A 13,155-nucleotide genomic window follows, 5' to 3' on the forward strand; every position below is an offset into this window, starting at 1 on the left:
GATTGTGAACCTGAGGCCAGCCTGGGGCATCTGAGGAGATCCTCTCTGGCTCCGTTTCCCTAAAAGGTCAATTGATTGAGTGCTGGCTCCACAGGACGCCTGCTGCAGGTGGTGGCAGAGCCACCCTGTCTTCAACATGGCTGTGAAAAGCCCAATGAGGCTGCAGCCACTGTCAAAGCAGGAACATGCCTGCCACTGCAGAATTTTCTAGAAGACGGGCTGAAGTGGCAATCTGTGCCACTTGTGTCAGCATCAAGGAACAGTGAGGTCAAGTGACAAGCATTTATCAGCTGAAAGGTCTGACCGGGTTTTTAACTGTCCCTCCCAATCTTACCTCATTCGATCTGTAGACCAGGCTGGTCCAGAACTTAGAGATCTGCCTGGCTCTGCCTCCCAAGTGCTGGGATTATAGGCGTGCACCACTGCTACCTGGCTAGATATTTTAATTAATTTATGGGTAGGGTGTTAACGTGTGTGTGTGTGTGTGTGTGTGTGTGTGTGTGTGTATCCAAGAGGGCACAGGATCCCCTGGAAGTGGAGCAACAGAGGCTGTGAGTAGTGGTGTGGGTGTTGGGAACCGAGCCCAGGATATCTCCAAGAGCAGCCGGTGATCTAGCCACTGGGACCCGTCTCTATTAATTATAGCATAGTCGTCAGAACAGGTCCAACTTAGAACGTGTGACACATTTAGTTCTGGTATTTCCTGATTTGTCTTTGGGACCACAGTGAAAGTGTGGGTAAGACGGGCACACTCTGCAGCAGAGGGTGTGGGAGCCTGTGTGTCGCCCTCCTTACATCAGGGGGAAGAGTTTTTAAAAGTTGAAGTTCTATGCAGTTTGAGCTACGCACCACCCCCCAACAGCCCTTTGTCTCCCAGACACGGCAGCCACCCACCTACCTGTCAGCTCGATTGACACAATGGTGCCGTAGGCAGCCAGGGAAAGACCTTGTCCCTGCAGCCTTGCCTGGATTCCTTTCTGCAAGATGTCTGCTTCCTGCTCCAGGCTTAGTGGCTGGAGGGCTCTGAGCAGAAAGTGCAGCTGGAAGTGCACTATCACGCTGGAATTGCCGTCCCTACAAGCAGGAGGGAAGGGGCCTTGAGGACAGAGGGCAAGCTCACTGCTGGGAATTCCAGAATCTTCTGGAAGGTTCTGGAATATTTATAATCTTCTGGCATCTCCAAGATGTCTACCAAAGTTGCTTCCCCCTCACAGAGGCCCCAGCTCACCTGTAACTAAGCACTGTGCAGCCTGTGCAGCTGGATTCTAACTCTGTTTTCTGGAAACTACTCACAAACTGCAACAGAGATGAGAGCGTTGACGCTATAACCACAGTAAGACGGGACCTCAGCCACAGAGGGCAGGGAGCGGGCACTGCGAAGTTGGTCATGTGGAAACACTGTCAATACATTAACAAACAGTGCAGTCGAGGCACGTAATGGAATATTACTCAGCAGTGGAAAAGAATATATGAATATATGCTACTTCCAGGTTATGACCAGAGACTTAAAGCAACATCTTCAACAGTTTTAGGCACATTCACAGCTGCACAGGTCAGAGCAACTGACAGGGAGGAGCAGCTGCGTGTCCACAGAGATAAATAAATGGGGGGTGGGGGGGTGGATGAATGGGTGGGTGGGTGGATGGGTGGATGGATGGATGGGTGAGTGGATGGGTGGGTGGGTGGATGGATGGATGGATGGGGTGAGTGGATGGGTGGGGTGGGTGGATGGATGGATGGGTGGGTGGGTGGGTGGGTGGGTGTGTGGATAGGTGGATGGATGGGAGGGTGGATGGGTGGATGGGTGGGTGGGTGGATGAATGGGTGGGTGGATGGGTGGATGGATGGGTGGGTGGATGGATGGATGGATGGATGGATGGGTGAGTGGGTGGGTGGGTGGGTGGTTGGGTAGGTGGGTGGGTAGGTGGGTGGATGGATGGGTGGATGGATGGGTGGGTGGGTGGGTGGGTGGGTGGGTGGATGGATGATGGGTGAGTGGATGGGTGGGTGGATGGATGGATGGGTGAGTGGATGAGTGGGTGGGTGGGTGGATGGATGGATGGATGGATGGGTGAGTGGATAGGTGGGTGAGTGGGTGGGTATGTGGGTGGATGGATGGATGGATGGATGGGTGGGTGGGTGGGTGGATGGATGGATGGATGGGTGAGTGGATAGGTGGGTGAGTGGGTGGGTATGTGGGTGGATGGATGGGTGGATGGATGGTTGGGTGGATGGATGGGTGGGTGGATGGGTGGATGGATGGTTGGGTGGATGGATGGGTGGGTGGATGGGTGGGTGGGTGGATGGATGGGTGGGTGGATGGGTAGATGGATGGATGGATGGGTGGGTGGGTGGGTGTGTGGATAGGTGGGTGGGTGGGTGGATGGGTGGATAAGTGGATAACAGACTGATACACAACACATGATTCATTCTAACACTGATCCAGCATGCAGTGGTGAACAGGTGAGGTCTCTGACATGTATCCAGCATGCAGGAACCTTGTGGACATTGTGCTCAGTATGAGACCAACACAGAATGGACTCCGTGATAAAAATGTCACATCTGTCTAGTAGGTAGGTAGACTCAGAGCATTGGGTCTCTCCTGTCCACCCCACAGACCCACCTCCCCTTCCCAGCATCTACCCAGCTGACCCTGCCTCCAGGCCCCAGCTGTACTCGCCAGCGTCTGCAGAGCAGGCGTGAGCAGTCGGTAGAAATCTGAGTTCTCCTGCTGCAAAAGGCTGGTGAACCGGATGCCGCGTAGCTCTGCCGTGTGCTCCGTGTGGACGCCCTGCGCAGCGAGGAAGACTGCGGACGAGAGCGGTTCCTGGTGAGGCTGCCCCATCGTGGGCTTGTGCTCAGCCCCTCCTGCCTCTGCCCAGCCTCCATACACTCGGGAGACCCGACTCCCCTCGGCTGACCAGCATTGCGCCTTGCTGAACTCTGTGGACTGAGCCGTCTCCCTGCCTCTTCTTTTTATTCTTTTGAAGCAGAGTTTTGCTCCGTAGGCTGTGGTGACTTGGATATTACAAAGGTCCCATCCCAGCGGGCCCTGCCTGTGCCACCATGGAGTGCAGTTTCTGACTCCTGAGTTTCCTCCACTCACGAGGCTGGCACATGAACACTGTGGTATCAAGGTATTTAAGACCAACACGCGCCCCTTAGCAAGTCCCAACTGCGGACAAAAATTAAATTACGGGCTGGAGAGAGAGCTCAGCAGTTTGGACCCTGACTTGGTTCCTAGCACCAATGGCTCACAACCTCCTGTAATAGCAATCCCAGTGCACCTCGCACCCCCTACTGGCTGCTCTGGGTACTGCATGCATATGGCGCACAGGCATACATGCAAGTAAAATGCTCATACACAGAAATAAAAAAAAACTTAAAAGATTTATTATTTATTATGAATACAGCATTCTGCCTGAATATCTGCCTGCAGGCCAGAAGAGGAAACCAGACCCCATTTCATGGTGGTTGTGAGCCACCATGTGGTTGCTGGGCATTGAACTCAGGACCTCTGGAAGAGCCATCTCTCCAGCCCCAGAAATAAAATTTAAAACAAAATCTGCCTGGCAGTGGTGGTACATCTCTTTTATCCCAGACCCTAGGGAGGCAGAGGCACAAAGATTTCTGAGTTTAAGGCTAGCCTGGTCTACAGAGTGAGTTCCAGGACAGCCAGGGCTACACAGAGAAACCCTGTCTCGAAAACAAAATACACAATAGAAGAAAATGGACAGCGTGTGAGTGCTGAGTCAGCTCTTCCTCGAGATGGATTTGTGGATTCACGGGTAGAGGAATCATCCCAATGGGCTGTGTCGCTCAGTGGGTAGAGCACTCCCCAGCAGGCATGAGCCCTGGGTGCTGGCATGGTGGTGCACACCTCTAGTCCCAGCACTTTGGAGAATGAGACAGAGAGGTCAGGATTTTTTGTTTTTTTGTTTTGTTTTTTGGTTTTGGTTTTGGTTTTTTTTGTTTTTCGAGACAGGGTTTCTCTGTGTAGCCCTGGCTGTCCTGGAACTCACTCAGTAGACCAGGCTGACCTCGAACTCAGAAATCCGCCTGCCTCTGCCTCCCAAGTGCTGGGACTAAAGGCGTGCACCACCACTGCCCAGCGAGGTCAGGAGTTCAAAGTCACTCTCGGCAGTAAGAGTTTGAGGCCAGAGTGGGTTATGTGACACCCTTCTTCTTCTCAAAATAAGAAAATCCCTCAAAAATGATCACAAAGGTTTCTGAGCCAGGTGGACTGACAGGAAGCCCTCGAGGGGCCGGCACAAGGGGCAATGGAATGCTACTGCCTGTGACAGGCACAGCCACTTGGGGGCAGCAGTCAGCCATGTCAGGCTGCAGTAACCCAGAAGGTCCAGAGGAGTTTAATAAATATTAGTATAGTTGGGGACTGTAGAGCAATTATCAATGTATCCTTTTATCTTTTATTGAGACAGGGTCTCTCTGTGCATCCATGGCTGTTTTAGACTCCTCTCTAGACCAGGCTGGCCTCAAACTCACAGAGATCCTCCTGCCTCTGTGTCCTGAGTGCTGGACACAAGGAAGTCTCCCAGTTTGTGCCCAGTACCATGGTCTCTCAGAAGAGCCATGCTAACAGGCTGGCTGCAGCTGAGCCTAGCCCCTCACAGAGGGACCCCCACGCCACTGTAGTCCTGCCTGACCTGGAAGGCAGCATCCTCCTGCTGCAGGGTCCCTAGTCCTACCTCAAGGAGTTATCAGAACTGACACATATCTGTTCACTCCCTATTGGACCACAGAGCCGACTGCTCTTTCTGGTCGCCGCAGCCACTTCCTACCCACCCAACACATTCCTGGACCTCAGAGCTTGTCCTTGCCGGCTGCCGGCTGTGGTTGGAGGGTGGCCCTTTGACACTTGGGATATCCTTTTGCATGGTCCCTACCCTGAGGACCAGGCCTTCCTCCTGCCACTTACCTGAAAGGACTCCCAGGGTCAGGATGGCCATACTGATGGCCACCACTGCAGTGACCACCGTTCGACAATAGCCAGAGTCTGCAGCAGGGACAGGGACATCCTTTGTCACCTCTGGTACAAGTTGTAAGTCCGGTGCAGTGGGCTTCATGGCTCAGCAAATGCAAGCTCCAGCTAGACACCTGCGGGAAAATGGAGAAAGAGGGTGGAGAGATGGCTCAGCGGCTAAGAGCACTGACTGCTCTTCCACACTCTTCTTCCTGAAGCCCCGTCCCACACTTGCAGAGGTGTTTGTTTTTTCCTAAGCTTGTCCATTTCATGTAGCCAAGGAAGGCCTGAACTCGCAATCCCATTAACACAAAGATACTTATTTTCATTTCATTTGCCAGTGTTGTGGTGCCACCTTCAATCCCAGCACTCAGAGACAGGCAGGAGGATCTCTGCGAGTACCCGGCTAGCAAAAGTTCTATCAGGGATCAGGCCTCAAAAAAGAGAAAGAAGAAAGAAAGAAAGAAAGAAAGAAAGAAAGAAAGAAAGAAAGAAAGAAAGAAAGAAAGAAAGAGAGAGAGTCTGGGCAGTGGTGGTGCACACCTTTAATCCCAGCACTTGGGAGGCAGAGGCAGGTGGATTTCTGAGTTCGAGGCCAGCCTGGTCTACAGAGTGAGTTCCAGGACAGCCAGGGCTACACAAGAGAAACTCTGGAAAAAACAAAAAAGCAAAAAACAACAACAAAGAAAGAAAGAAAGAGTAACCATTTCATTGTTCTCATGTAACCCAGGCTAACCTTGAACTGCTGGTCCTCCTGACCACACCTCCAGAGTGCAGGGGTGATGAGCACACATGGTGCATTCCCTGACACCCATGTGGACCCAAGTGTACCCTTTGCTAACCCTGGTATCCTTAGGCTGAGGCCAAGCCAGAGTGACCCATCCTTAAGGGGACCTATCTCTGCTTGAAATGGCCACTCAGACCCTCACAGCCACCATACACAGCAGAGGGGACAGGGCAATGGCCCAGCTGTGACAACACTTAGGCCTTTATTCTTACACTTGAGCTACAGAGCTTCTGGAAGAGAACCAACCCTCAATCACTCACTGAAGTGAGAGACAGAAGCCACAGAGCAACTCTGAACACGAGGTCTGAGCCTCAGACTGCAGGGGAGACCTCCATGACAGTCACACGCACAACATGCACACACATACATATACATGCATGCACACATGAGTATACATGCACATACATACACATGTATAAACATACACGCAATACACACATGCATGCACACATGTGGATATGTGTGCATTGCACACCTACACACATGCACGTGTGTGCGCGCCCGCACACACACACACACACACACACACACACACACACACACTGTGCTCGTCCAGTCCCTGAGGACTCGCTCTTACGGAACACTCAGCATGTTCTCTCCATGGTAGTTACTACTGAGTAGCCCAGCTGTAAACACAGAGCCCAAAAAGGACCTGACTCAACTCTGAACCTCAGGAGACCTGAGCTGGGGAGACCAGGTTACCGAGAACTGCTTGGTGAGAACCAGGCATGGCAGTACACACCTGTTACCCCAGCATTCAGGAAGCTGAGGCAGGGGGATGTCTATGAATTTCAGGCAAGCCTGGGCTGCCAAGTGAGACATTATAATGAACTATGAGGAGTAGGTAGCTGCAGACCCTGGGACACAGAACACTTCCTGGCTAGCTCTGCTCCACAACAGGGGACCAGGACCCTGGCTTTGGGAGGCCAAGTCCACCCTGACACTGGGTCTGTAAGAAGGGTTTGTTGGAGGTAAACATGGCGTCTGTTCAGCAAGCGGTCACCTGAGCACTTGTGTGCATCAGAGACACAGGCTGTACAACAGTGAGCTCTGATGGAGGTACTCCCTCCCTCCGGTGGACGGCTCCCTAAGACTCACAGACTTCCTGAAATCCCCATGGTTCATAAGTGCTAGCGAGAGGGGACTGAGCCAGGCAGCTGGCCAAGTCTTGCAGGGAGCCCACTGCCTTTGAGTCACCCACACTGAGTAAGTCACCCCCCCTGATCTCACAGCTCACCCAAGCATAGTCTACGAGATGCATTCTGTGGTCTGTGGCTGGTGCCCTGTCTTTGGTGAGGCAGTGGTCTCCCCAGGAAATGCTGACTGAACAGGTCGGGCACTGAAGGAACCACCCAGCAGCTAAGAGTGCACAATGCCTGATGCAAAAAGCTGGCTGAGTCCCGAGCCTACAGCTGCAAGGACAAGGGATTCGCACAGACCAGTGAGCAAAATCCACCAAATAATGTGTATGGGGAACATATTTAAAAGTTGTTATTAGGGCTGGGCGGTGGTGTTCACACCACAGGGGCAGGCGGATCTCTGAGTTCGAGGCCAGCCTGGTCTACTGGATGACAGAGAAACCCAGTCACAACAAAATAAAACAAAACAAAAGGTGTTATTAGGGACGGACTGCAGAGACAGCTCAGTAGTTAGAACACTGGCTGCTCTTGAACCAGCTGATCTGGTTCAGTTCCCAGCGCTATCACCTGTAATTCCAGTTCCAAGGGATGTCTGATGTCCTCCTTGGGCATCAGACACACACGTGTCACATAGACATGTATGCAGACAAAACACTAATACACATAAAGAATAAATAAGCATAAAATTAAAAAAAATAAAAAAATAAAACCAAGTCTAGGTGACAGGCAGGCTCAGTGGGCAAGAGGGCTTGCTGTCAAGCCTGACGGTCTGAGTTTGATCCCTGAGAGCCACTTCTGTAAGTTGGCCTCTGACCACAGCCTGAGTGATACATTTCCACATAAATACACACAAATAAGTAAACATAGAATCAAGGAAAATAAAAAATTTAAAGCCAGGCATGGTGCCATACACCCTTAATCCTAGCACTTCAGAGGTGGAGGCAGGAGAATTGGGAGTTCTAAGACATCCTCAGCTAGAAATTAAGTTTGAAGCTAGTCTGGGTTACATGAGATCCTATTTCAAAATACAAAGCAATTTTAGAAAGGAAGGGAGGGAAGGAGGGAGGAAGGAGGGGATAGAAGGAGGGAAGAAGGGAGAAAGGAAGGAAAGAAGGAAGGGGGCCAGGGCTAGACTCCCAGGCACCAGAGGCTGAACTATGAAGAGGTACAGAAGGTGACCTGAGGTGGAGGAGCCATGCAGCGAACAACCACCCCACTGTGGGTGGGACACACCTAGCTTGCTTCCATCCAGGAAACCTTGTATGCACAGTGCCAGGGGCAGGTATTGGTGGCCAAGCAAGGAAGGTCCAGAATACAGAGCGGCCACCCACCTTGGGCCTCAGGTTCTCACTGAGGCCCTGACAGACACATGGCAGCATGTGGCTGCTCTGGCCAGAGCTGGCCGGGTCGTCTCAGAGGGTATCCCGAAACTGAGAGGCCTGGCACAGAGGGAGCCAAAAGCCCAGCCAGCCTCAGCTCTCTTTGAGCTGAAAAGGATTTGAGAAACCAGAAGCTCATGCCAGCCTCTCCTCATGTGGGCCCTTGAATGGCATTTTTGTACGGATATGGGACAAGGGGACAACCATGACCTCTGAATCTGGCTGTGCCCGAGGACCCAGCATCTGAGAATACGTCATCTCATGGTCTTGAGCTGACAACTCTGAGGTGGGAGCCACCCTGGTCCCTCAGGGTCCCTCTTTCAACAGAAGGTCCTCAGAGTGAGGCAGGAGAGTGGAGCTGCACTGCCGGCTTTGAAGTGGGGGGAGGGGCCCAAAGCCAAGGCCTTTGAGGCCTGTGCCTACTGAGATGGGGGTCTGGTACTTCCTGAGGTTGAGAGGGAACAACCCTGCCCCAATTGGGAGTGTAGCCGAGAAAGGTCTGGATGGAGGGGTTTTTATTTTTTGTTTTATCTATTTTATTTTTATTTATTTATTTATTTTTACAGACTGTGGGTCTGTAGCCTAAAACAGCCTGGAATTTGTGACTCTCCTGCCTCGGTCTCTAGACTCCAGCGCGCACAGCTGTAATCTATCACAGTTGGCTTAAAGTGGCTCTTGTTGTTGAGACAGGGTTTCTCTGTGAAGCCCTTGATCGTCTTTAGAACTTGATCTGTAGACCAGGCTAGCCTCAAACTCAGGGATCCAACTGCCTCTGCCTCTGGAATGCTGGGATTAAAGGGATGTGCCATGCTGCCACCAGGCTGAGGGATCCCAGTCTTAAAAACCAAAGTTAAGTGGTAGAAGTCGAGTCAGAGCTAGTCAACACACGGGGGTGCTTTGTCTGCTGTCCACCTGCGTGCCAGAAGAGGGCATGGATCCCACTGCAGATGGTCTTGAGCCACCTTGTGTACTGCTGGGAATTGAACTCAGGACCTGTGGAAGAGCAGCCGATGCTCTAACCACTGAACTATCTCTCCAGCCCCTCCCCATGCTACCCCCACCCCCCACCCATGATGGCTGCTCTGGCAAAGAACTTTCTTTTAATTTTTATGCACCTGAATTGGGCAACTCACAACTGCCAGTGAGTCCCTCTCTCCAAGGCCCAACATCTGCTGTGGCCTCCACAGGCACAACCCCTCCCACCCCCAAAACAGACACTTGACTTAAGATAAAACTTTTTATAACAAAACAAGGCATCGAGCAACTGAGGAAGACACTTGAGGTCAACCTCTGCCCTCTGCACGTGAGCACCAGCACCTGGACACACAGAGAGTTGAAGGTAGAGTCACGGCGGCCACACCTGTCATTTCAACACTTGGGAGACGAAGGCAGGATTACTGAGTAAGTGCAGGCTGACTTCTTTAGAACGAGGCCTCGCCTTAAACAGAAGCATAGACTTGGGCCAGAGAGACAGCTCAGGAGAAAAAAGGCACCCAACGACCAGGGTTCCATCCCCAGGAGACAGCCAAGTACCCAGAGCTGTCCCCTGACATGCACACATGCTTATGGGCATGTACACATAAAATAAATGGATTTGACAGAGCGAGGGCCACCAACACTCCCTGCTTGTGGCCAGACTATCACTTTGTCTCTCTGTCTGTCTCTTGGAGACAGTTCTTCTCTGACAACTGGATATTTAGACTTCAGAAAACATTGCCAGATAGAAGGTTCTAGAAGATTCTCCAGGCAGATAATCTCAGGCAACAAAAACATTTTCTGGAATGGGTTTTTAGTCTCAATGCTTTCAGGGACCAGGGGTGGCAGCAAATGAGACACAGAGTGGGCGGAAAGTTAGCTGAGAAATGGGGAGGGGATGCTATTACCATTCAGAGATGACCTTGTCACAGCCACAGTGTCCCTGGCACATGCTTACAAAGCCACAGAAAGGCTAAGGTATCAGCTGCTTGAGGGAGATGTACGAACATCCCAGACACACTGACCAATAAATCAGAAGCTGGAGAAATCTGCTCTCTGACAGTCCAAGGATGGCCACAAAAAACTTCAAGAAGGTTCCTCTGAGGTCCAGACCACAGCTAACCAGAGCTAAGTTACAAGTGGTCAGGTTGGTGTCTAAGCAGTGACACCCTCCGCTGTATCCCACCATCCTCTGGGAAGCAGAAGAGACTCAGGAGACTGAGGCAGGAGTCTTATGAGTTTGAGAACAGCAGGACGGCATAAAACCCTAGGGCGCACAGTACCATGCTAGCCTAGCAAGCAGATACCCTAGCTCCGTTCCCACACCACACAAACAATGGAGTGGCACATGCTTGTCTTCCCAGCACTTGGGAGGCAGCGGAGCTGAGGCTAAATGAATGGATATCCTCAGACAGCCACAGGAAGCCACCCTGGGCTCATGTCTGAGACCCTTTTCTCAAAAAAGAATTAAAAGACTCAGCTGTCTTTTCAGCTAGAGGCAGCAAGGCGACACCGTATTCATTGACAGGGTTGTCCAAGTCATGCCAGCCTGAACCTCGAAGCCAGGATATCCTGCTTAAAACTTCTCTCTTCACCTAACTGCTGTGGTGACCAGGGCTCACGGATGAATCCGGGCTTCCTTGAATGTGTGAAGCTGGAGAGTTTCGAACAGTGCGGCTCGCTGACTTCTGTTTCCAGCCTCTTAGGCATTCCAGCGGAGTCTCAGTTTCTGGCCGGTTTGAGCTCCATCCATCCCACCCTCAGCGTTGGCAGTGTCTGCAGAGTCGAGCAAGCGCCAGGCAGGAGCCCGAGGTAAGAGCTCAGACATCAGATACTGCTAGGGGTGAGGGCCACCGGGCAGTCACCCCAGCACTCCTGCACCCTAACGCTGCAGGCTAGGGTCACAGAGGCTGTGGAGGGCTGGCCTAGTTCATGCTCACAGCCCCTCACTGGGGTATTCTTGACAGGTTCTTTGTTCACACTTCCTGTCCTGTTTTACATTTTTACTTTGAGATAAACGCTCACACTAGCCCAGGTGGCCTTGAACTCCCAGTTTCTCTCATGTCAGCTCCTTGAGTGGCTGGAGTGACAGGCCAGCTGCCAGCACTCCTATCCTGCTGTCCTTTCTCCTCAGCTCCCCTCCCCCCCCCCCCTGCCCCATCCTGGCCCCAATCATGAAGTAAATCACTCAGCAGGAGTAAAAGAAACCCAGTAAGCTTGCCCCTTTTCTATCTCTCTTTTTGTCTCTGGCGGGTTTTGTTAGCCTTGTGAGGGAGGAGATGTTTGGGAGCAAACCATTGATACGACCTCTAAGCTCCGTCAGGACTAGAAGTGCCTGCAAGAAAGAGAAGCCGATGATGGCGTGGGAGACACAGGCGGCTGAGAAACACGGTGGGGGAGGGTGTGCCAGAGCTAGAGACTCAGAAATGGAAGATGCCCACGGCTCAGGAGGGCCTCAACTCGATGACTGTCACCCCATGTCTGCTCTGTCAGTCTCCCTGTCCGTCTGTCCGTCTGTGTCTGTGTATCTCTCCGTGCTTCATTTGTCTCTATTTTTGTCTGTCTGTCCCTATCTGTCCCGATGTGTCTCTGTATCTCTATGTATGTTTTTTTCTCTCTCTCTCTTTCTCTCTCTCTCTTTCTCTCTCTCTCTCTCCCTCTCTCTCGCTCTCTCTGTGTGTGTGTGTGTGTGTGTGTGTGTGTGTGTGTGTGTGTGAGCGTGCGCCTACCCCCTCCCTACACTAACATTCACAGCAACCTCACCTGGCTTCAGAGTCACAGTGATGGACGCCAGAGTCCCCTGCTCTGGCTCCTGAGAGGGACAGGTGGGACAGGGACAGACAGAACCCGGTAGCCCAGAGCCCTCCCCGGCACTGGAAAATACTCACAATCCCCTCCTCAGCCAGCAACAAGCAATTCCCATCCTATCCTGGAGACACAAGCATGTCCTCGGTGGGTCACCACACTAGCACACGTAGCCCCATAGCCTGTGTTCAGCCCAGTGGGGACACTATGGGAGACCAGGATAAGGCAATCCACACAATCACACTTCACCATGGTACCAGGACACACAGCCACTAAAGACCCACACAACTATGCCCTGCTAGCCCTGGCCACAGGTGCACACATGAGAAATACCACACACAGCCCCACATCAATCCAACAGCCCAGATCTCATGTGATTGTGGCTCCAGCCATGTAGCCACATAGGCACCACACACAGCCACTCTTAGCCTCTAAGGGACATGCACAGCCAGCCTGAGCCATGTGACATGGGAGGAGGATGGGCTCCAGCCTGGGGTGGTGTGGGGGCCATGGAGAGCAGCAGGGAGGTGACTGCACTTGTCAAACACCCCGCCTGGGCCAAGTCCGCTCAGCCGCCCTTCGTTGGAGTCTAGTAAGGCTGGGCCAGCCATGAAGCATGGATCTGCCCAGATGGGGTCCAGGAACCCCAAGTGTACGGGATGGAGAGGAAAGGTGGTGAGTCCAGCCATCTGGGACCCAAGAGCACAGCCTTTGTCAGGACTCACCCATGGATGCCACTAGTGAGTTCTGGTCAGATCCAGTGTGAACCACTGACCTCAAACAGGCACCATCCATGTACAGTCCCCTGTCACACATCAAAAAACCCACGAGAGCACCTTCTGAGGGCACATAGGACCCCCTTAATGTCACATCCTGTGACCATAACCTCCTTGAATCACCCTGCATCCCCCCCCCACACACACACACACACATACTGGTCCCCTTCTCTCTGGAGACAAGAACTCACTCTGTCACCCAGGCTGGCCTGAAACGCAGAGATCCTCCTGCCTCTGCCTCCAGAGTGCTGGGATTAAAGGCATGTGCTGCTACATCCGGTCCCCCACTGACCAGAAGGTCTTGGTTTTC

At 52.4% G+C, this 13,155-nt stretch overlaps 1 protein-coding gene across 5 annotated transcripts in view; it reads right to left on the minus strand.

Annotated features, from left to right (window-relative positions):
• Tmprss9 (transmembrane serine protease 9) overlaps nt 1–13,155 on the minus strand; it is a 31,838-nt gene that overhangs the window by 14,550 nt on the left and 4,133 nt on the right. For all 5 annotated transcript variants that reach the window (XR_013106204.1, XM_076919358.1, XM_076919359.1 and 2 more), the window contains 4 exons: nt 4,940–5,118; nt 2,681–2,808; nt 1,229–1,296; nt 899–1,074 (listed from right to left, as the gene is read on the minus strand). Coding sequence is in view for 4 of the 5 variants with exons in the window: in XM_076919358.1 (XP_076775473.1) it covers nt 899–1,074; nt 1,229–1,296; nt 2,681–2,808; nt 4,940–5,087 (520 nt within the window). In the remaining variant the exon portion in view is untranslated. The remainder of the gene's footprint in view (nt 1–898; nt 1,075–1,228; nt 1,297–2,680; nt 2,809–4,939; nt 5,119–13,155) is intronic.

This window comes from Arvicanthis niloticus, chromosome 22 (assembly GCF_011762505.2).
Source record: "Arvicanthis niloticus isolate mArvNil1 chromosome 22, mArvNil1.pat.X, whole genome shotgun sequence".
Taxonomy (NCBI): Eukaryota; Metazoa; Chordata; class Mammalia; order Rodentia; family Muridae; genus Arvicanthis; species Arvicanthis niloticus.